The 25810-nt window shown below is 39.0% G+C and overlaps 1 protein-coding gene across 1 annotated transcript in view; it reads right to left on the bottom strand.

Moving 5' to 3' along the window:
* The window catches only part of PRSS38 (serine protease 38), a 31647-nt gene extending 7252 nt beyond the window's left edge, over positions 1-24395 (bottom strand). Inside the window, exons 1-3 of the mRNA XM_025294086.3 lie at positions 24215-24395; positions 23868-24030; positions 23057-23328 (exon numbers count right to left, since the gene is read on the bottom strand). Coding sequence (XP_025149871.2) covers positions 23057-23328; positions 23868-24030; positions 24215-24395 — 616 coding nt within the window. The remainder of the gene's footprint in view (positions 1-23056; positions 23329-23867; positions 24031-24214) is intronic.
* Positions 24396-25810: the final 1415 nt, after the last annotated feature.

The raw sequence follows: 25810 nt of genomic DNA, 5'->3' as shown, positions 1-25810 counted from the left end.
GGGGCTGGTGCATTGGGACGACCCAGAGGGATAGTATGGGGAGGGAGGAGGGAGGAGGGTTCAGGATGGGGAACACATGTATACCTGTGGCGGATTCATGTTGATATATGGCAAAACCAATACAATATTGTAAAGTTAAAAAATAAAAAAATGCCAGGCTGGATGAAACACAAGCTGGAATCAAGATTTCCGGGAGAGATATAATTAACTTTAGATATTCAGATGACACCACCCTCATGGCAGAAAGCAAAAAGGAGATAAAGAGCCTCTTCATGAAAGTGAAAGAAGAGAGTGAAAAAGTTGGCTTAAAACTAAACATTCAAAAAACTATGATCATGGCATCCAGTCCCATCACTTCATGGCAAATAGATGAGGAAACAATGGAAATAATGACTTAATTTATTTTCTTGGGCTCCAAAATCACTTCAGATGGTGACTGCAGCCATGAAATTAAAAGATGCTTGCTCCTTGGAAGAAAAACTATGACAAACACACTATATTAAAAACAGGAACATTACTTTGCTGAGAAAGGTCTGTCTAGTCAAAGCTATGGTTTTTCCAGTAGTCATGCATGGATGTGAGAGTTGGACTATAAAGAAAGCTAAGCACTGAAGAATTGATGCTTTTGAACTGTGGTGTTGGACAAGACTCTTGAGAATCCCTTGGACTGCAAGGAGATCAAACCAGTCAATCCTAAAGGAAATCAATCCTGAATATTCATTGGAAGGACTGATGCTGAAGTTGAAGTTCCAATACTTTGGCCACCTGATGGGAAGAACTGACTCACTGGAAAAGACCCTGATGCTGGGAAAGATTGAAGGCAGGAGGAGAAGGGGATGACAGAGGACAAGATGGTTGGTTGGTATCTCTGACTAAATGGACACAAGTTTGAGCAAGCTCTGGGAGATGGTGAAGGACACGGAAGCCTGGCATGCTGCAGTCCACGGGGTTGCAAATAGTTGGACATGACTAAGTGACTGAACTGAACTGAATATTCTTCAAAATAAAAAGGAACTGAAGATACAAGCAAAACATGAATAATTCTTACAGACTATATTAAGTAAAAGAGTATTCCATTTATATATAAAGTCCAAAAACATAAAACTAATGGGTAAATCCCTAGAAGAAAGAGCTTGGCTGCAAAACAGTAAGAGAGCTTTTTGAGGTGATAAAAATGTTAAATGTATTGATTTGAGTGTTTCAAGAATGTTTTATATAGAAACAGAAATAATTTTAAAAGTTAGAAAAATGATCAGAGAAGCTCTCAGAAGAATATTCAGTGATGAGCTGAGTAAGTGGAAACAGTGTGGTCTTATGAGCTGAGTGTCAGAGACATCTTTCTTGGGTAATGTTCAGGAATTTGCTGGTGTGGAAGAGAAGAGGGAAATAACTAAGAAATATGCTCAAACTACCGCACAATTACACTCATCTCACATGCTAGTAAAGTAATACTCAAAATTATCCAAGCCAGGCTTTAGTAATACATGAACTGTGAACTTCCAGATGTTCAAGCTGGTTTTAGAAAAGGCAGAGGAACCAGAAACCAAATTGCCAACATCCTCTGGATCATCAAAAAAGCAAGAGAGTTCCAGAAAAACATCTATTTCTGCTTTATTGACTATGCCAAAGCCTTTGACTGTGTGGATCACAATAAACTGTGGAAAATTCTGAAAGAGATGGGAATACCTGACTACCTGACTTGCCTCTTGAGAAACCTATATGCAGGTCAGGAAGCAACAGTTAGAACTGGACATGGAACAACAGACTGATTCCAAATAGGAAAAGGAGTATGTCAAGGCTGTATATTGCACCCTGCTTATTTAACTTCTATGCAGAGTACATCATGAGAAACACTGGGCTGGAAGAAGCACAAGCTGGAATCAAGATTGCCGGGAGAAATATCAATAACCTCAGATATGCATATGACACTACCCTTATGGCAGAAAGTGAAGAGGAACTAAAGAGCCTCTTGATGAAAGTGAAAGAGGAGAATGAAAAAGTTGGCTTAAAGCTCACCATTCAGAAAACTAAGATCATGGCATCTGGTCCCATCACTTCATGGGAAATAGATGGGGAAACAGTGTCAGACTTTATTTTTGGGGGCTCCAAAATCACTGCAGATGGTGATTGCAGCCATGAAATTAAAAGACGCTTAGTCCTTGGAAGGAAAGTTATGACCAACCTAGATAGCATATTCAAAAGCAGAGACATTACTTTGCCAACAAAGGTCTGTCTCGTCAAGGCTATGGTTTTTCCAGTAGTCATGTATGGATGTGAGAGTTGGACTGTGAAGAAGGCTGAGCACTGAAGAATTGACGCTTTTGAACTGTGGTGTTGGAGAAGACTCTTGAGAGTCCCTTGTACTGCAAGGAGATCCAATTAGTCCATTCTAAATGAGATCAGTCCTGAGTGTTCTTTGGAAGGACTGATGCTAAAGCTGAAACTCCAATACTTTGGCCACCTCATGCGAAGAGTTGACTCATTAGAAAAGACTCTGATGCTGGGAGGGTTTGGGGGCAGGAGGAAAAGGGAACGACAGAGGATGAGATGGCTGCATGGCATCACCGTCTCTATGGGCGTGAGTCTGGGTGAACTCCGGGAGTTGGTGATGGACAGGGAGGCCTGGCGTGCTGCGATTCATGGGGTCACAAAGAGTCGGACAGAACTGAGTGACTGAACTGAACTGATCTGAATGGAGTTGTACTATGTTAAGTGTTTATCTGCTTAACAATAAAGTATAAATTGAAGGGAAATGAATTGAATTAATGAATTCAATTTTCCATATCTCCCTCATATACATCCTTTGCTCTGTGTCTTTGCAGTTACTCCCATCAAGAGGTGTAATGTATATTCTCAGTCCTTGGATCTGAATTTTGCCACATGACATGCTTTGTCAATGGGATTCGAGCAGACTTGCTGCAAGCAGAGACTTCAAAATATGTGTTTCTCCACCACTGCCTGTGAATGCTTCCTGGTCAACCTGCTGGACAGTGAAAGATGCATGAATCAGAGTTCAGCACTCCAGCTCAATCTGTCACAGGTCAGCCCACAGAGACAGTTATCAGATACACAGGCATGCTCAGCAACAACCAGCAGGACCACACAGCTCAAGACTTGTACTTGTGAAAGTGTTGCCAGTCTGGACTAAAAGGTAGCATGATGTTCAAAATGTCAAAGACTCTGGGCCCCAGAAGAGACTGGTAAATTTGCTCAATGTGGCATTTTTCAAGGCCCTTTTAAGAAGTAGCCAAGGTGGAGTAGGATGTCTCAGAGAACAGTTTCAAAGAATAGTGCCATGGAAATTCAAAATCTTAGCAGTTTTATTGTAGAAGTTTAGCAGAATTTAGAAGTTGTAGCAGTTTTATTGTAGAAGTCAGGGAGCTAATTCTAAAATTCATATGAAAGTGCAAAGGACTCAGCATTCCCATGATAATTTTGAAGAAGAGAAACACTGTGGAGGATGTGTAAGACAAGACTCATCATAAAGCTCTGGTAAGTAAGGCTGTTGTACTGGAGAGATCCAACTGGCAGAAGAGTAAGTCTGGAAGTAGGCCCCACACATGGTCACAAGATGTTTGACAAAGGTGCCAATATGGGTCAGTGGGGAAAGGAGATGATTCTTTACAAATTGTGCTAGAGCAAGATGCAGAAGCAGAAGATATTAAGAAGAGGTGGCAAGAATACACAGAAGGACTATACAAAAAAGATCTTAGTGACCCAAATAACCACGATGCTGTGATCATTGACCTAGAGCCAGACATCCTGGAGTGCAAAGTCAAGTGGGCCTTAGGAAGCATCACTAAGAACAAAGCTAGTAGAGATAAAGGAATTCCAGCTGAGCTATTTCAAATCCTAAAAGATGATGCTGTGAAAGTGCTGCACTCAATATGCCAGCAAATTTGGAAAACTCAGCAGTGACCAGGCCACAGGACTGGAAGAGATCAGTTTTCATTCCAATCCCAAAGAAAGGCAATGCCAAAGAATTTTGAAACTACCATGCAACTGCACTCATTTCACATGCTAGCAAAGTAACGCTCAAAATTCTCCAAGCTAGGCTTCAGCAGTCCATAAATTGAGAACTTTCAGATGTATAAGCTGGATATAGAAAAGGAAGAGGATCCAGAGATCAAATTACCAACATCTGTTGGATCATCAACAAAGCATGAGAGTCCAGAAAAACATCTACTTCTGCTTTATTGACTATGCCAAAGCCTTTGACTGTGTGGATCACAACAAACTGGAAAATTCTTCAAGAGATGGGAATACCAGACCACCTGACCTGCCTCCTGAGAAATCTGTATACAGGTCAAGAACCAACAGTTAGAACTGGACATGGTACAACAGACTGGTTCCAAATTGGGAAAGGAGTATGTCGAGGCTGTACATTGTCATCCTGCTTATTTAACTTATATGCAGAGTACATCATGAGAAATGCTGGGCTGGATGAAACACAAGCTGGAACCAAGTTGCTGGGAGAAATATCAGTAACTTCAGATATGCAGATGACACCACCCTTATGGCAGAAAGTGAAGAGGAACTGAAGAGCCTCTTGAAAGTGAAAGAAGAGTGAAAATGCTGGCTTAAAACTCAGCATTCAAAAAACTAAGATCATGGCATCTGGTCCCATCACTTCATGGCAAATAGATGGGGAAACGATGGAAACAGTGACAGACTTTATTTTCTTGGGTTCCAAAATCACTGCAGATGATGACTGCAGTCATGAAATTAAAAAACGCATGCTCTGTGGAAAAAAGCTGTGACCAACCTAGACAACATATTAAAAAGCAGAGATATTACTTTGTTGACAAAGGTCTGTCTAGTCAAAGCTATAGTTTTTCCAGTAGTCATGTATGGATGTGAGAATAGGACTATAAAGAAAGCTGAGCACCAAAGAATTGATACTTTTGAACTGTGGTGTTTTAGAAGACTTTTGAGAGACCCTTGGATTACAAGGAAATCAAACTAGTCAGTCCTAAAGGAAATCAGTCATGAATATTCATTGGAAGGACTGATGCTGAAGCTGAAGCTCCAATACTTTGACCACCTGATGGGAAGAACTAATTCATTGGAAGATACACTGGGAAATATTTTTGGCAGGAGGAGAAGGGGACGACAGAGGATGAGATGGTTGGATGGCATCACCGACTCAATGGACATGAGTTTGAGCAAGCTTCGGGAGTTGGTGATAGACAGGGAAGCCTGGCATGCTGCAATCCATAGGGTCTCAAAGAGTCTGACACCACTGAGCAACTGAACTGAACTGAATCCTAGATGACTTCACTAATGAATTATATCAAACATTTAAAGAAGAAACAATAGGAATACTACAAAACCCAATATTACCCCAATACCACAGGCAGACAAAAATCACAGTACAGCCAATATCTTTCATAAATATACATGTAAAAATCTTAAACAAATTATTGGCAAGTTGATTCTGCTGCTGCTAAGTCACTTCAGTCGTGTCCGACTGTGTGTGACCCCACAGATGGCAGCCCACCAGGCTCCCCCGTCCCTGGGATTCTCTAGGCAAGAACACCAGAGTGGGTTGCCATTTCCTTCTCCAGTGCATGAAAGTGAAAAGTGAAAGTGAAGTCGCTTAGTCGTGTCTGACTTTTAGCGACCCCATGGACTGCAGCCTACCAGGCTCCTCCATCCATGGGATTTTCCAGGCAAGAGTACCGGAGTGGGGTGCCATTGCCTTCTCCAAGTTGATTCTAATGACCTATAAAAATGATTATACACAATGACCAAAAGGAATTAATCATAGGAATGCAAAGTTCATTTAACATCCCCAAATTAATACATACAGTTACGTTATTAATAAAAGGCAAAAGCCACATGAGCATAGATAATAAAAGGCATTTAAAAAAATCTGACATCTGTTCATGATAAACTCTCAACAAACCAGAATAAAAGGAACTTTACTCATTGGTAAAGAGCATCTACAAAAATTCCACATCTAATACCATTCTTAATGATAAAAGACTAAATAAATATTTTCCCCCTTAAGATCAGAAACAAGGCAAAGATGGTCACTTTCACTACATGTTTAACATTGTACTGCAGGTTGTAGCCAGTGCGATGAGTAAAAAATTCTTACTTTCTTCTGGAAAGTTAGAATTAAAACATCTTTGTTGAAGACAAAATAACAATTGTATGAAGGAACTAATAATGTCTAAAAACTATTAAAACTAGTTTTCAGAATACAAGATAAATATACAAATGTCAAGTATATTTCAATATATTAATAATAGCAATGAACAATTTAAAACAAAATTACTAAAACAGTTCCATTCACAATAGTTTCAAAAAGAATGAAAATTTTAAGAATAAATTTATCAAAGAATGGGTAACATCTATACAACCAAACACTGTAAAATAGTACAAAGCTTAAGACAATCTAAATCAATAGTGATCCACTCAATGTTCATGGATTAGAGGACTCAATATTATTAAAATGGAATTAGTTCCCAAATTTATTTATAGATTTAATGTCATCCCTGTCAAATTCTCAGGAGGTGAGAAACATTGAAAAACAAGCAGAAAGAGTCAGAACCAACTTTATCAGAAATATGGGAAAACAAAAGTTCACAGCAATCAAGCAAACACTGATGCAAGAGAAAGACAACTTCAGACTGATTGGAAAGTTTTGTGGCATTTTTACTTGTCCTTTTCCTACCCCCTTCCCAGTACAGTGGCACCTTTTTACAAAAATTCATTTTATCTTTTTAAAACATTTTTAGAGCATATTATTGTCTTGGTTTCTTCTGTACAATAATGTGAATAAGCTACAAAACTATATATATGTCTATAGTTTATAGTATAGTTTATATGTATAGTTCTACATATAGTTATAAGCTATACGTATAGCTTATAACTATAAGCTATATGTATAGCTTATAACTATATGTATAAACTATATATATATAAACTATGTATATATAAACTCCCAGAGTTTGCTCAAATTCATATCATTGAGTCAGTGTTGCTATCTAATCATTCATCCTCTGCCACCCCTTCTCCTTTTGCCTTCAATCTGCCCCAGCATTAGGTCTTTTCCAATGAGTTGGTGCCTCACATCAGGTGGCCAAAATATTGGAGCTTCATGTATACTATAAAATGAAAAAGAACCCCAAAAAACAAATAAAAGAAGACACAGAACAACAGAAAGCCAAAGTAGAAGAAGCAATACATAAAAGAAATTAAAAATATGATTTGAAAATCCCCAAAGCCTAAACAGAAATAATAACAAAAACAGTAACCACAACAACAGGGAAAAAAGAAGAAAGCAAACAAAATAGAACAAAAACCCCCAGAACCAACAATGAATTAATCAAAACATAAAAATAATAAATGTTTTCTTAGGGTCTCGGCTGTCACTGTCTTTGGCCACATTGTGATTCACAATCCACCTCAGCATCCCTAGGAGGCACTGCAGTACTGAGGAAGGCTGGTCTCAGTGTCTTTGTCCTGGAATTGCTCTCCAATCCCCACACTCCAGCTCCCAGCCCTCGTGCACACCAGTGGACATGCGTCCCAGCCTGGGGTACAGGGTACAGGGCCATGGCATGGATTATCTATGTGTTTCTCAGTCTGTTCAGACTGTCATAGATCAGCTGGTTCACCCTATGATAGCCTCAAATGCTTCCCTTCTGTCCCAACCAATTTCTCTGGATGCGGGAGTCTCTTCTTTGCTTCAGCTCCCCCACCCCTGGGTGCTGGTCCTGTCCTGCTTGCCCTCCTCCTCCTTCTCCCTTCTTCCTTTCATCCCTACCAAATCATGCATGGATCCACATAATCCTTTCTGGTTGTCAAGGACTCCTTCTGGTATTCAGTCAGCGTTCTGTGACAGTTGTTCTATCTGTAGATGTATTCCTGATGCATCTGTGGAGAGAGATGCATTCCATGTTCACCTACTTCTCCACCATCTTGGTTCCTCCACAGTGGCACCTTTGAGTAGGGAAACCCACATTCCAAGTACAGGACCCTGGTACTTGATTCCAGAAGGAGCAAAGCAGATCTTTCTTACAAATTATTGTCTGTCTGTCTGAATCTGTCTGAGGGCTACCTGAAGAACTGACATAGACACTCATCCCTGTTTCACCTAGTTCAGAATGCAGGCTGTAAAAGTGGTGGGCACTGCTCAAATACTCTGTAAGCCAAGCAAAACAGTCTATGGAGGTCCAGGGGGAAAGATTATTGTCAAAATATCCAATAAACTGACTAAAATTTGGGAGTAACAGCTCAGGAGAATTTCTTAGAGAAATTAAGACATTCAAAAGCATCCCTGAAGACAAATATATTTATTATTGGAGGCTTGTGGCAAGTTCAAACAGAATGACCTCAATAGAAAGAAAAACTATAGATTTATGAGGTAATATGCCATGAAAAGCTATAGATGTGAGTTTGTATGTGAAGAAGCAAAGGAGAGACTGAATTTGCAGCAGATGACAATGAGCAAATCATTCATGATGTGAGCACCTGAGAGACCAACTGTCCACAAAGATTCAGGGCTCTTCTTTAGACAGCTGAGGGCAAACTCAAAGAGATTTCCAGAGGAAACAGGGCAGCGTGCTCTATAAGACACGAACTATGAGAAAACACGTAAACTTATATGGTAGATTTTTAAGTGATAACTTCTGGTATAAGAAAAAAAATACGTATAGTACCCATCTTGGACTGACTAAACAATGCTCTGGACTTGGGCCCTGCCAGCCAGACTCAGCTTGCCCAAAGTGTGGGGTTTGGAATGGCCTCACCCTGATTCCCCTGTGTCTTCACACAGTTTGCCAATTAGGAAAACACCATTCTTTTCCTTTGAGCCTATATACCTGTTTACAAATATACTATTATATAAAATAATTTTAGAGGGCAAATATTACATCCTTTTTAAAAAATTGCTGTGATGTTGCTGTTCTTTATTTTCTTCTTTTTGCCATCCTTATCAAGATATAATTGACAAATCATATATATCTTTTTTTCATGATGAGACGTCAACAGAAAGTCTTTTTTTTTAATTTATTTATTTTAATTGGAGGCTAATTACTTTACAATATTTTAGTGGTTTGGCCATACATTGACATGAATCAGCCATGGGTGTACATATATATCTTAAAGTGTAAAATGTGATAAAATAAAAACATCCCTGTATTTGATGGAATTTACAAGGCCACACACACACCCAGGGTAAGGCATATGCTAAGAAAAGACATGAGACAGGCCCTTGGGTTTCACAATGAGCTGATCTCTATGTTCAGTGCAAGCCCGTCTAAGTGTTGAAAAAGTACCATAGTAGAGAGCAAAAACAAGAAGAAGAGATTTGTCTGCTTTATTGGTTTGTTTTAATTACTGGCATTGAGTAAAACATCTGTCACAGAAGTAGCTGCACAGATTCTAAGGAATGGATACCTTAGTGAAGATACATGACAAGGAATACAGCCTTAGCAAAAATTTGGGAAAATCATTAAACAAGCTACTACAGCCTTTGACAGTTAAAAGAAGAAAGAAAGGAAAAGGAAAGCCTTGAGGACAGAGAGAATTTTATCTTCAGAGTTACATTAAAATACTCAATACCCAACCACATATAATATTTATTATATACTCAAAAGTATAAAACTCAATATTCCAGTTTTCAGCAACAACAAAAATCATACAAAGAAACAGAAATGTATAGCTTATTCAAGGAAACAAAACAAATGGAGAAACTGTCCCTGAGGGCTTAAAACTTTGTTAAAAATTCTCAAAGAACTAATGGAAAACATACAAAAAGAATTAAAGTAAATCAGGAAAATGACCAATAAACAAAATGAAACTATCAAAACCATACATTATTGAAAGGTGCCAAACAGAAAAGTTGGCACTGAAAAGTCTAACAATTTAAATAAAACTTCACTAGAAGTAGAAAACAGCAAATCTTAGCAAGCAGAAGAGAAAATTAGTTAACCTAAATATAGGACAATTGAAATTATTAAAAAATTTGAGGAACAGAAGAAAAAAAACTGAATAGATGCTAAAGGACCTGTGGAACAGTATAAAATCCATCACTACATGTTATTATTGGATACACAGAAGGAGAAGACAGAGAGAAAAAGGCAGAAAGGTAATAGCCTGAAACTTCCCAACTTGGTAGAAGATTTGAATCTACTAATCCAAGAAGTTTAACAAACTCCAAGTAGAATAAAATCAAAGAGGGCCCTTCTGTAGACATACTATAATTAAACTTCCAAAAACTAAGAGAAACAGAATTTTGAAAGGAGCAAAACAGAAGCAACTTGTCCTCAATAAGAACAGTAGATGCTTCTCATTAAAAACAAGAACTACTAAGACTAACTCAGAGGACAATGGGATAACACAAAGTGCTAAAATAAAAAACTGTCCACTGAGACTTCTATCTATGGCAGCAATGTCCTTAAAAAATGAGAACTTAGATATTCTCAGATAATTAAGAGATAACAGTTTGATACTATTAAGTCTTCCCTAAGAGAAATGCTATAAGGAGTTCTGGTGAAAATGAAAGTACAAAGACAGTAACTCAAAACCACATGAAGAAATTTTTAAAAATCCTTGTAAAGGCAAATATTTGGGCAAGTATAAAAATCCTACTGTCATCTTTTTGGTTTGTAATTCCACTTTTTATTTTCTACAGAATTTTAAAGACAAATTCATAAAGTAATTTAAAATACATGTTTGAGGCACACAGTTTACAAAGTTGTGACTTGTACAGTTTCTGTATGCTATTGGGGTTAAACTGGTATCAGTTCAAACTAGCTTGTTATAAATGTGGAATATTAAATGTAATCTCCATGGTAAAAACAAACAAAAATGTCTGAAAATATACACATTAAATGTGAAGGGTTTAAAACAGCTCACTATAAAAAATTAATTAAGCACAAAAGAAATCAGTATTGGAGGAAATAAGGGACAAAAAGATTTAAAACTGAAAAGAAATAGCAAATGATGGAAGTAAGTTCTTACTATAAGTAATTAGTTTAAATGTAAATGAGTTAAGCTCTCCGAAGGACAGAGAGTGGCAGACTTAGTTTTGAAAAATCCAGCTATATGCTGTCTATGAGACTCATTTTAGAGTCAAGGATACAAAAGGATGGAAAATGAAAGGATTAAAAAAAGGATATTTTACACAAATACTAATACCAAAGAAAGTGGGAAGGCTATACTACTTTCAGACAAAATAGACTTCAAGTCAAAACTGTTATAAGAAACAAATAAAGGCATTATATATTGATAAAAGAATCATTTCATTAAGTTTTCTTTATAATTAATATAGTCATCAAACAAAATATGAAGCAAACATTGGCAGAATTGAAGTGGGGGAACAGACAGTTCCATAGTAGTAATTGTAGATCCAATTCCACACTTTCAATAACATTTGGAACAAGAACATTATAAGGAAATAGAGGACTTGAACAACATTATAAACCAATTAGACCTGACAGACATTTATATAATGCTTCACCCAACAACAGTGGAATATACATTCTTCTCAAGTAGCCATGGGACAAAGTCCAGAGCAGAATATATGTTAGTCATGAAACAAGTCAATACATTTTAAAATATTAAAATCATGTAAACTGTGTTATCTGAACACAATGGAATGAAGCTAGAAATCAATAACAGAAAGATAACTTTTTAAAAATTGATATTAAACAATACATTCTGGAAAAACCAATAAGTCAAAGAAATCACAAGAGTAAACGCTTAGAGAAGAATGAATGAAAACACAGCATATGAAACTTACAAGATTCAACAAACACAGTGCTCAGAGAGGAATTTAAAAATATAACTCTTCTATTACAAAAGAAGAAACATCTTCTATCAATAACCTAACCTTGCCCCCTTGTGAAGCCGAGAGAAAGAAAGGCATGATGAACTCAAAGCTAGCAGAGGAAAGAAGTAAAAAATAGAAAGAAAAAAAGTACAATCAATCAAACTGAAGTTTCACTGAAAATATAAACAAAACTGGCAAGCCTTTAGCTAGAGTGATAAAGAAAAGAAGAGAAGATACAAATCACCTAAATCAGAAGTCTAAGTGGAGGAATTTACTATTGGTCTCAGAAAAATAAAAATGAATTATAAGAGAATACTATGAGGAATTATACTCCAACAAATAAGATAACTTCAATGAAAGACAATTCCTAGAACCATGCAAATAGTCTTATCTGACAGAAGAAAAAATAGGAAATTTCAGCAGATTCTTAACAGAAAGATTAGTTCAGTAAAAATGTTTAACAATGAAAATCTAGTACCATATGGATTCATTGGTGAATTCTATCTAACATTTAAAGAATTAACACCCTTCTTCTCAAACTTCACAAAAAGTGCAAGATAAGGGAACACTTTTTAACTCATCCTATAAAGCTGGCATTACCCTGATACCAAATCCAAAGACATTATAAGAAAGAAAAAAAAAGATCATATACTTGAAAGTACAGATTCCTGGGCACTGACTCCAGCTCCTCTTACTCTAGTGCTGCTTTCCGCTAATATAGTGCTGTGACTGTCAAAGAAATGCACACACAAGGAATGGAGCCATCTTGGACCCAACCTCCAGGCTCTGCTCCAGCACCTTGGGCCCTGCCCCTGGGTTAATGACTGCCACTGAGGTCAGGAGAATTCCAGGCTCACACCTGGCTCTGGTTTGAGCCCCTCCGTCTCCAGCCATACTCCCAGCAAGGTGGTAGCCACCAGCACACCCTGCGTGACTCATGCTTAATTCAGATCCAGATCTCCTACCAAAGACACTGGACACGTGCAAACTGAATAGGGATGATCTTATAAGAGGATCCCCTTTAAGACTAGAACAGATAACTGTTTTCACCTAATTTCATAGAAACAAAAAAGTTAAAATGAGAAACACAGGAATAGGTTTCAAATGAAAAACCGAGGACTAAGACCCTAGAAAAATGCTAATGAGACAGAGATAAATAATTCATTAAATGAGCTCAAAGTAACAGTAATAAGCTAAGTGAACTTGGGAAAAAATAAACAGAGTGAGAATTTTAACAAGGAACTAGAAAATTTAAAAAGGACCAGTTAGAGCTGAAGAAAACAATAACTAAAATGCAAAATATATGAGAAGGGAATAACATCAGACTAGGTAATACAGTGGAGAAGGCAATGGCACCCCACTCCAGTACTCTTGCCTGGAAAATCCCATGGATGGAGGAGCCTGGTAGGCTGCAGTCCATGGTGTTGCTAAGAGTTGGACATGACTGAGTGACTTCACTTTCACTTTTCACTTTCATGCATTGGAGAAGGAAATGGCAATCCACTCCAGTGTTCTTGCCTGGAGAATCCCAGGGACAGGGGAGCCTGATGGCTGCCGTCTATGGGGTCACACAGAGTCAGACACGACTGAAGTGACTTAGCAGCAGCAGCAGGTAATACAGAAGAATGTAAGATAGAACTAATGAAATCATCCAATCAGAACAGAAAAAGGTTTTAATGCCATTCTCCCAAATCATCCCACCCTATCCCTCTCATAAATTTTAGTGAGGATACTTTAAAGGACCTCTAAAATAATGTCAAGTACACTAATATTTGCATTTAGGGGTTCCAAAACAAGAAGAGAGAGAAAAGGGTAGAAAGTGAAGTTGATGAAATTAGAGCTGAAAAATTCCTGAGGCTGAAGAAGGAAACATTTTTCAGGTATAGGAAGCACAGAGTCCCCTATAAGATGAACCCAAAGAGATTCACACTAAGACATACCATAACTAAACTGGCAAAAGTTAAAGATAATGAGAGAATCTTAAAGGCAGCAAAAGAAATACAAATACTCACATATAAAGGAATTCCCTATAAGGCTAAATGCGGTTGTCTCACACAAATTTTGCAAACCAGAAGGGAGTGGCATGATATATTTAAAGTACTGAAAGTAAGACTTCCCTGGTGGTCCAGTGGCTAAGATTCCACACTCTGAATGCAGGGGGCTCAGGTTCAGTCCCTGGTCAGGGAACTAGATCCCACGTGCTGCAACCAAGACTTCACATGCTACAACTAAGAGTTAGCATACCACAACTAAAAGATTCCACATGCCACAACCGAAGATCCCACATGCCGCAACTAAGACCTGGCACAGTCAAGTGAAAAAGTAAATTAAAATAAATATTCAAAAAAGTACTGAAAGGGAAAAACTTACAACCTAGGATACTCTACCCATCAAGGTTATCCCTCAGAACTAAAGAAGAGCTGAAGACTTTTTCAGACAAGCAAAAAGTAGAAGAGTTCATCGATACTAAACTGATCTTACAAGAAATGCTAAAGGGTATTTAAATGGAAAAGACTACAAGAAGTAAGAATTTATATGAAAGGGGAAAATATCCCACTAGTAAAGGCAAATATATATTAATAGCAAAGGCTGTGATCAACCACTTAAGCTAATAGGAAGGTTTAGAAATGAAATTTTTTAAATCAACTATAACGACAGAGCATGAGATGGTTGGATGGCATCACTGACTCGATGGGCATGAGTTTGAGCAAGCTCCTGGAGTTGGTGATGGACAAGGAAGCCTGGCACGCCTCAGTCCATGCAGTCACAAAGAGTTGGACACAACTGAGTGACTGAACTGAACTGATAACTATAATAAACAAGGAATAGACATGAAGATGTGAAAAACACAAAACACAGGTGAAAGTAGTAAAAAAAAAAAAAAAAGTAGATCTTTTAGAATGTGCTTGAACTGAATTGACTATGAGTTTGAACCAGCAAATATAGTCATAGGTCAAAATAAACAGTAACCACAAATCAAAAACCTACAATAGACACACAAAAACTAAAGAGAAAAGAATACTAAAGAAAACCGTCAAACCACAAGGGAAGAGACAAAAAAATAATAACAGAGAAGAACTAAAAAACAAGAAAACAAGTAAGAAAATGACAGAAAGTACATACCTATCAATAATCACTTTAAATATCAATACACTAATGTTCCCATCAAAAGACAGAAAGGGGCTAATTGGATGAAAAACAAGACTCATCTATATTTAGCCTACAAGAAACTCACTTCAGAGCTAAAGACGTGCAGAGACTGAAAGTGAGGGGATGCAAAAAGTTTTTCCACACAAACGGAACCAAAAAGAATCTGGGGTGGCAGTACTGACAACAGAAAAAGAAGACTAAATAAAAGTCTATGAAAAAGACCAAGAAGTCTTTGACAGGAAGGCCATTATACAATAAAGGGATCAATACAAGAAGAGGATATACTGTTTGTTAACATTCATGCACCTAATATGTGTGCATATCAGTTGCTCAATTGTGTCTAACTCTGTGACCCCATAGACTGTAGCCCCTCAGGCTCTTCTGTCCACGGAATTCTCCAGGCAAGAAAATTGGAGTGGGTAACCATTCTCTTCTCCAGGGGATCTTCCCAACCCAGGAATTGAACCTGGGTCTCCGGCATCACAGGTGGACTCTACTGTCTGAGCCACCAGGAAAGCCCATGCACCCAATATAGTACTGTGCTGTTTCTGGATGGAATGTTCTATAGATAGCCATTATGTCCATCTGGTCTAATGTGTCATTTAAAGGCCATTGTTTCTTTATTGATATCTGTCTGATTGTAACTGGGGTGTTATAGTCCCCTACTATTATTTTATCATTGCCAATTTCTCCCTTTCAGTCTGTTAGTATTTGTTTTATAGATTTAGTTTAACAAATTTAAGAGGATATAAATTATATCAAACCTCTTTTCTGACCATAAAGGTATGAAACTAGAAATCAATTACAGGAATAAAAATAGTAAACACATGAATGCATGGAGACTAAACAACATGCAATTAAAAAGCAATGGGTAAATGAAGAAAGCAAAGATGAAATCAGAAAATACTTCAAAACAACTAAAAATAAAAACAGTTTTTCAAGATCTATGGTATGCAGCAGAAGTAAATATAAGAGGAAAATTTATACCTGTAGAAACAAGAAAAATCTCAAACTACATATCATCTAAAGGAATTAGAAAAAGAAGAAAAACAAAACCCAAAGTCATCAGAAGAAAGGAAATAATAAAGGCCAGAATAGAAAATAATAAAATATAGACAAAAATAGAAAAGATCAATGAAACCAAGAGCTATTTCTTTGAAATGATAAAGAAAATTAGTAAGTGTTTAACCAGGTTCAACAGGGAAAAAAAGAAAGAGGACCCAAATAAACAAAATGAAAGAGGAAAAATTACAAATGCTATCACAGAGATACAAAAAAATTAAAACAGAACACTATGAAAGTTATATGCCAACAAATTGGACACCCTAGGAAAAAATGGACAATTTGCAAAACACATGCAACCTTCCAAGACTGAATAAGGAAGAAATAGAAAATCTGAAGAGACTGATCACTAGTAGTGAAACTGAATCAGTAATGCAAAACTCCCAGGAGACAAAAGTCAAAGACTGAACAGTTTCACAGCTGAAAAGTTAATACCTATTGTTCTCCAACTATTCAAAAAAATTGAAGAGGAGGAAATACTACTGAATTCATTCTACAAGGCCACCATTTTCCTTATATCAAAACCAAAGACATTATAAAAATGAAAATTACTGGACAATATCCTGATGAATATAGATACAAAAATCCTCAGTGTGTTAGCCAACTGAATTTAATAGTATATAAAACATGTCAAACCATGATCAAAAGAAATTAATTACAGGGATGCAAGGATGGTTCAATATCTGCAGACGGTTCAATATCAATGTGATATACCACATTAACAAGTGCTAAGTCACTTTAGTCATGTCCGACTGTTTGCAACCCCATGGACTGTAGCCTGCCAGGTTCCTCTGTCCATGGGAATTCTCCAGGCAAGAATACTGGAGTAGGTTGCCATGCCCTCCTACCACATTAACAAAAGGAAGGATAAAAATCACAAGATCATCTCAATAGACACAGAAAAAGCATTTTACAAAATTCAAATTTCATTTATGATAAAAACTCCCTTCAAAGTTAGTATATAGAGGACATATCTCAATAAAATAAAGGCTAGTTGTGAGAAACCAACAGCTAATGCCATGCTCAATGCTGAAAAGCTGAAAGTTTTACCTCTAAAATCAGGAATAGTCTTATGGATGCCCAATCTTTCCTCTTTTGTTTGACATAGTATAGGAAGTCCTATGGGAAAGATTTAAGGCAGGAGGAGAAGGGGATGACAGAGGATGAGATGGTTGGATGGCATCACCAACTCGATGGACATGAGTTTGAGCAAGCTCGGGGAGTTGGTGATGGACAGGGAAGCCTGGCATGCTGCAGTCCACGGGGTCGCAAAGAGTCTGATGCGACTGAACTGACTGACTGGAAGTCCTAGTCACAGAGGCCAACAAGAAAAAGAAATAAAAAGTATCCAAACTGGAAGGGAAGAAGGGAAATCACTATTTCAGATGACATGATATATACAAAACCAAACTGGAAGGGAAGAAGGGAAATCACTATTTCAGATGACATGATATATACAAAACCCTAATGTCTCTGGGGAAACAGTGTCAGACTTTATTTTGGGGGGCTCCAAAATCACTGTAGATGGTGATTGCAGCCATGAAATTAAAAGACCCTTACTCCTTGGAAGGAAAGTTATGACCAACCTAGATAGCATATTCAAAAGCAGAGACACTACTTTGCCAACAAAGGTCTGTCTAGTCAAGGCTATGCTTTTGCCAGTGGTCATGTATGGATGTGAGAGTTGGACTGTGAAGAAAGCTGAGTGCCGAAGAATTGATGCTTTTGAACTGTGGTGTTGAAGAAGACTCTTGAGAGTCCCTTGGACTGCAAGGAGATCCAACCAGTCCATTCTAAAGGAGATAAGTCCTGGGTGTTCATTGGAAGTACTGATGTTGAAGCTGAATCTCCAATCCTCTGGCCACCTCATGCGAACGGTTGACTCATTGGAAAAGACCCTGATGCTGGGAAAGATTGAAGGCAGGAGGAGAAGGGGATGACAGAGAATGAGATGGTTGTATGGCATCACCAACACAATGGACATGGGTTTGGGTGAAAACCAGGAGTTGGTGATGGACAGGGAGGCCTGGCATGCTGCAATTCATGGGGTTGCAAAGAGTTGGACATGACTGAGAGACTGAATTGAACTGAAGTGAACTGAATGTAAGTTTCCATGTTACTCTCTCCATACATCTCACCCTCTCCTCCCCTCTAAAAGAATTCAGAATAATGATAGTAACGATGATCAAAAACCTTGAAAATAGAATGGAGAAAATGTAAGAATCAATTAACAAAGACCTAGTGGACAGAGGAGCCTGGAAGGCTGCAGTCCATGGGGTCGCTGAGGGTCAGACACGACTGAGCAACTTCACTTTCACTTTTCACTGTCATGCATTGGAGAAGAAAGTGGCAACTCACTCCAGTGTTCTTGCCTGGAGAATCCTAGGGACAGGGGAACCTGGTGGGCTGCCGTCCATTGGGTCGCACAGAGTCGGACATTACTGAAGCGACTTAGCAGCAGCAGCAGAAGAATTAAAGAATAAACATACAAACAACACAATTACTGAAATTAAAAACACTCTAGAAGGAATCAACAGCAGAATATCTGAAGCAGAAGAATGGATCAGTGAGCTGGAAGATAAAATGGTGGAAATAATGCTGAAGAGCATAATAAAGTAAAAAGAATGAAAAGAACTGAGGATAGCCTCAGAGATCCCTGGGACAAGATTAAACGCACCAGCATGACAGGGAACCCACAATGAGAAGAGATAGAAAAGGGGGCAGAGAACATATCTGAAGATACAATCACTGAAAAATTTCCTAACCTGGGAAAGGAAACAGACATCAAGTCCAGGGGGCACAGAGAGTTGGCCCACACAGGATCAACCAAAAAGGACCACACCAAGACACACTGTGATTAAAATGGCAAAAAATAAAGATAAAGAGAGAATATTGAAAGCATCAAGGGAAAAGCAACAAGGTACATACAGGGAACTCCCATAAGGTTATCAGTTGACTTTTCAGCAGAAACTCTGCAGGCCAGAAGGGAATGGCATGATTAACTTAAAGGGATGCAAGGGAAAAACCTACAACCAAGAATAATCTACCTAGCAAGGTTTTCATTCAGATTTGATGGAGAGATTGAAAGTTTTACAGATGAGAAAAAAAAAAAAAATTCAGCACCACCAAACCAGCTTTACAAGAAATATTAAAGGGACTTCTCTAAGTGAAAAAAAGCCACAACTAGAACATGAGAATTATGAAAGGAAGAAGCTCATTGGTAAAAGCAAATACATAGTGAAGATAGTAAATCAAACACATACAAAGCCAATAAGAAGGTTAAAAGACAAAATGCCAAAACTATATCCACAATAAGTAGTTAAGAAATACACGATCAAAAAGAAGTAAAATATATAAAAACAATAATCTTGAAGAAAGGGGAGTAAATATGCAGTGTTGTTAAAATACATTTGAAAATAAAAGATCAGCAATGTAAAATAATCATGGGTATTATAGAAGAATTATATAAACCTCATGGTAACCACAAAGAAAATCTATAATAGATAGATATACACACAGAAAAAGAAAGGAATCCAAGCATAATGCTACATATAGTCATCAAATCATGAGGAAATAGAACAAAGGAAGAAGAAAGGAACAAAAAAGAGCTATAAAAGCAATCCCAAACCAATGAACAAAACAGCAGTAGTTAATACCTACTTTAGATATAAATGAACTTAATTATCCAATCAAATGACATAAAATGGATGCAAATATAAGACCCATATATATGTTGCTTACAAGAGACTCACTTCAGATCTAAACTAACCTAAATGCCCATTAATACATGAGTGATTGAAGATGTAAGATGCATATATAATGGAATATTAACCAGCCGCAAAAAAGAATGGAATCTTACCATTTGCAACAACATGGATGGATCTAGAGGATATTGTGCTAAATGAAATAAGTCAGACAGAAAGAGACAAATATTGTGTGTGTGTGTGTGTGTTAGTCGCTTAGTCATGTCTGACTCTTTGCAACTCCATGGACTGTATCCCGCCAGGCTCCTCTGTCCATGGAATTCTCCAGGCAAGAATACTGGAGTGGGGTGCCATTTCCTTCTCCAGGGAATCTTCCCAACCCAGTGACTGAACCCAGGTCTCCCGCATTGCAGGCAGATTCTTTACCATCTGAGCCACCAAGGAAGCCCAAATATTGTATGATTTCACTTATGTGTGGAATCTAAAGAAAACAAATGAATAGAACAGAGTTATAGATACAGAGAAAAAACAGGTGGTTGCCAGAGGTGAGGGGTTTGGGTAAGGAAAGTAAGGAAAGAAATGGGTGAGGAAGATTAAGAGGTACAAACTTCCAGTTGTAAAATAAATGAGTCACAGGTATGAAATGTACAGTGTGTGGAATAAAATAAAAAATTATGTAATATATTTGTATGGTGACATGTTGTAATTAGACTTATTATGGTGATAATTTTGAGGTGTAGAGAAATACCAAATCACTATGTCATGTAACCAGAACTAACATATCAATTAGACTTCAAAGACAAACTCATAGAAAAAGAAATTAGTTTTGTGATTACCAGTGGCAGGGGAGTGTTGAGGGAGGATGGAATTGGTTGAAGGTGGTCAAAAGTTATAAACTTCCAGCAGTTACAAGATAAATAAGTACTAGGGATGTAATGTGGGCTTCCCAGGTGGGTCAGTGGTGAACTGAGTCATGTCCGACTCTTTGCAATCCCACAGACCGTCAGGCTCCTCTGTCCATGGAATTCTCCAGGCAAGAATACTGGAGTGGTAATCATTCCCTTCCCCAGGGGATCTTCCTGACCTAGGGATTGAACCTGGGTCTCCTACATTGCAGGCAAATCCTTTACACTGCAAATCCTTCACTTTACACTGAAGTGAAGATCCATCACTTCAGTCATGTCCAACTCTGTGCAACCCCATAGACGGCAGCCCACCAGGCTCCCCCGTCCCTAGGATTCTCCAGGCAAGAACACTGGAGTGGGTTGCAATTTCCTTCTCCAATGCATGAAAGTGAAAAGTGAAAGTGAAGTCTCTCAGTTGTGTCCAACTCTTAGCGATCCCATGGACTGCAGCCTACCAGGCTCCTCCATCCATGGGATTCTCCAGGCAAGAGTACTGGAGTGGGGTGCCATTGCCTTCTCTGTCCTTTACACTAGGGAAGCCCAATAAACTAGATAGAGGATTTTAAAATAGTGCTTGTCAACACCAGTGTCCATGTGATAGAATGAGCTCCCTTAAATGGTCGTGTCTGACTCTTTGCAACCCCATGGACTGTAGCCTACCAGGCTCCTCCGTCCATGGGATTTTTCAGGCAAGAGTACTGGAGTGGGTTGCCATTTCCTTCTCCAGGGATCTTCCCAAACCAGGGATCAAATCCAGGTCTCCCACATTGTAGGCAGACACTTTACCATCTGAAGCACCAGGGAAGTCCTCTCTAAATGGTGCCACCAGTGTCTAGGTCTGTGGGGTGAGCTCCAGTTGCTTCCTACCTCTCAGGGAGACTCTCCAAGATAAGTAAGTGGATCTGACCCAGGCTCCTTTTAAATTACTACTCTGCTCTAGATCCTGGAGTATGTGAGATTTTATATGGGCCTTTTAAGGGTGGAGTCTTTATTTCTCACATCTTTCTGGGTGTCCCAAAAGTAAGGCCTGTTGGCCTCCAAAACCAAATATTCCTGGTATAGGACCCCAGGACAGGGGAGCCCAATGTGAGGTTCAGACCCTTTATTCCTTGGGGAGAAGCTCCATATTTGTAATTATCCTCCTATTTGTGGGTCATCCACCCAAGTGTATAGGTCTTAACTATACTATGATTTTGCCCTTCCTACCCATCTCTTTATGGTTCCCATCTTTAGTTGTAGAAAATCTTCCCTGGTGGATTCCAGTCTTTCTCATCAGTATTTGTTTTATCAATGACTGTAATTTATATGTTCCAGTGAGAGGAGGTGTACTCCACCATCTTGACTTTATCTCCTTAATTCCAGTCTCTGTCTTTTGATTTGAAAGTTCAACCATTTACATTCAAAGTAATTATTGGTAAGGAGCAACTTGCTTCTGTCATTTTACTACTTACTTTCTACATGCCTTATAGCTTCCTCCTTGCCTCATTTTCTTGCATTCCTGTCTTCTTTGCATTTAGTTGATTTTTTGCAGTGAAATATTTAAATTCCCTTTTAATTTCCTTTCATGTTTACCATGGGGATTACATTTAACATTCTAAAGTTTTAACATTCTAATTTGAATTTATATCAGTTTAACTTCAATAAGAGTTTTTTTAATTAAGTAAAGCAGATGTTAAACTTTCTTAAACTGATAAGATATCAACTTGAAATCTCCAAATCAAGTCACAGATGCAATAGTAAGCTATTAGAAGCATTTCAATTAAAATAAAAAACAAGAAAAAGAGACCTAGCAACATTTCTACTAGAGGTTCTAGTCATTGCAATAAGACAAGAAAAATTAATTAAGGATAAGATATAGAAAAGGAAGTGATTAAACAAGCTTTATCTGAAGAAAATATATTAAAAAATCTAGAACAATTAAATAATCAACTGACAAACTATTAAAAATTAGTCCTATATGGTGGGTGGAAATATTATCAATACACAGAAATCAACAGCTGTGCCTGATTAGCAAATGCAATTAAAAATAATCTTTTATATAACTGTAGAAATCCTGAAATACAAAGATTTGAACTGAGAAAGAAAGTACAAGGCCTTTATAGATAACTAGAATAACTACTATGTTTTTTCATAGGTTAAAAAAGATTATAAATTGAATTTAAAATTTTAAGAACAACTATGCTGGAAATTTGTGCTCTTGGTATACAAAATATAAGTTTCACACTCAAAGTAGATGTAACTACTTCTCTGTATACAACAAAGCCAGCCAGGAATAAAGCACAACTCCACATTGACAGAAACATATAGTGATTGATGTATAAAGATTCCAGTCCTCAGATACTTGCAACCCCTTAATTGACAGAACATTCTCTCCGGTAATGTTATAAAGCCATCATCCCTTCCACAAGCCCCAATAAAGGGATCCACCCTGCACTTTGTTTTCTTACCTCTTCGGGAGATGGATCCCCATCCTGTAGCCCAGCAAGAAAGGTTCCAAAGAGTCAAGTCTGGGGGTGCAATACAGATGGGAAGCACAGAGTCGGAAAAAACAATGCGGGTTTTCAGCTGCACCAGAGCGATGTCGCCTCCAACAGGGTGATACAATTCATATGTGGGGTGTATGATCACCCTATTCACCTCAAACCACTGTGTGTGATTGCCTGCAACATTGAGGTCCACAAGACCCACATACATATCAAATGCCTCAGTGTTCCTATTCCTGTAGAGACAGAGAACAAAGGTACAGTGGTTCAAGCACCTGACCCATGGGAAGAGGAGCTTCCATGAGCTCACAGGCCCATGCAGTCCTGGAACATGGGGGCCTGGGTATCCAAGCTCTCAGCCAGGATGTGGGAAGTGAGCCGTTCCAGCACAGTAGGGACCTGACTGGCAGAATTGCTCCCAAAGAAGTCCTGGCCTGAGTACATGGAGGATTCAAGGACTCACCAGTATCTGCTGGATGGTGAATTTGTCAGATGTACAGTGAGCTGCCAATGAGGATAAGTCTTTCATCACTTCTCACCTTATCATCCTAAGATATGACTCCTCACCTCACCTCTCATCTATTATTTTGTTCCACACCTATCTGGAAGAGCTGATGGCCCTAAAGGAGTCCTCAGTCCTGTGCAAGAAGCTGTAGTGAATGGAGCTGTGTGCTGGGTCCAACTCTCTCCCTAACTCCAAGAAGTCCCAGTCCTATGTGGTTCATCTTGCAGCCCTAGGCCTCCATGGGAAGGGTATCCATCACCGCCCACTCACCTGTCAAAGCAGTGGGCAGCCGACAGGATCCAGTACTCATCAATGATGGACCCACCGCAGATGTGGAAACCTACAAAGTGCACACTGGCCTGCCATGGCCACTTTCCCTCAAGGGCATCCACGCCTCCCAGTATCTTCCCTTGCACATGACGCTGGCCACAGGCTGAAGGAAGAATGGCAAAGGGTGTGAGTAGCAGCAGCACCAGGGTGGGCCTGGCCACGTGCAAAGTGAAGGCAGGGAGAGTGGGAGGCCTGGAAAAAGCAAAGGAACGAGGAAAGCTGGGTCTCCACCCTTGGGAGTCGGAAGCCCGGGATTCACCGGATTCACCGCCAGGACCACCACCAACCTGGGCTTGGAGAGGTCCTACCCACATCACGGCTAAACGCGACCTCCTCACTGGCAGGGTGCCTGTGGGCTGTGGCTTCAACCTGGGTGGGAGGCAGGAGAAACAGGAGCAGGAGGAGGCTCGGGGTCGTGGGCCAGGACTCTCCAGGCCCAGTGCGAGGGCCAGTCAGTGCGGCGGCCATGTGGGCGTGTCTCAAGGACGTCAGGGCTGGCGCGCACAAGCTGTGACGCCATAAACACGCGACAGTGCCCAGGCACAGGATAGTACGAAGCCGCTGCAGCACGAACACCAGCTGTCTAGCTCCTCAGCCGGGAGCCAGCTCTCAGTGGTCCCCCCTCCACACCCCACCTCCCCCATCCCCACCATGGCTGGCTCTCTGTGGTTTCACTCCCTGGAGGGTGCTCAGTTAGACTCTGGGTGGTCTTGCTCCCTGGATGGTGGTGGTCTCTCTCCCTACTTAGCTGCCTGGCTGTTGGTTGATGCAATGGGAATAGTTCCATCCTGAGTCTCCCAACATCCAGCCAGCAAGCTTAGATTTGGTCATGTCTCAGTTGCAGCATTTCAGAAATGTACAAGCACTTTTCACACCTCTACTTGATCGTATTTGCTAATGTACCATTGAATAAAGCAAGTTATACAGATGTTGGGGGAAAAAAGGGTTGGAAAAATGCACTATAGTACTTAAGCCCCCTCTCTGGAAACTTCAGAACTCTGTTGTTGTGACAGTACATACACAAATGAACAGGACTATATTCCAACAAACTGTATTTACAGACACTGAAATTGCAATTTTATTTAATTTTTGCATCTCATAAAATATTTTCTTGTTTTAACCCCAAGCAATAAAAGTGTATAAACTGTTCTTAGTTAAGAATGTACAAATGTACATTAGTTCAGATGTGCAGAAGTAGGTAGTTTGCCAACCTCTGCTCTGTTTCTTATATTTCTTTTTTCATTTTTTATAGCAGTTTTAGGTTCACAGCCAAAGTAGACAGAAGGTACAGAGGTTGTTAATGGGGAGTCAATGCATGTATCAGCATATGAGGTATTGGGAAATCTCTGTACACTCTATTTCTTGATATTAATCCCTTGTCTTTATATGTATTGCCAGAAATTTCTATTTTTTCAATGTTTCTTGTTCTTTAATATGTTTCGAGTGTGTTCATAATTGTTCAATGGAGAACTTTTATAATGTCTTCCTTAAAATCCTTGCCCAGTAATTCAATAGCTATGTGAGCTTGATGTTGGTGCTCATTAATAGTCTTTTCTTTTTTTAATTTATTTATTTTAATTGGACACTAATTACTTTACAATATTGTAATGGTTTTTTGCCATACATTGACATGAATCAGCCATGGGTGTACACATGTTCCGCATCCTGACCCCTCCTCCCACATCCCTCCCCATCCCATCTCCCTGGGTCATCCCAGTGCACCAGCCCTGAGTACCCTGTCTCATGCATTGAACCTGGACTGGCGATCTGTTTCACATATGATAATATACATGTTTCAATGCTATTCTCTCAAATCATCCCACCCTTGCCTTCTCCCACAGAGTCCAAAAGACAGTTCTTTACATCTGTGTCTCTTTTGCTGT

This window comes from Bubalus bubalis, chromosome 9, assembly GCF_019923935.1.
Source record: "Bubalus bubalis isolate 160015118507 breed Murrah chromosome 9, NDDB_SH_1, whole genome shotgun sequence".
Taxonomy (NCBI): Eukaryota; Metazoa; Chordata; class Mammalia; order Artiodactyla; family Bovidae; genus Bubalus; species Bubalus bubalis.
The sequence above is the reverse complement of the archived record's forward strand: the minus strand, read 5'-3'. Positions and strand labels throughout refer to the sequence as shown.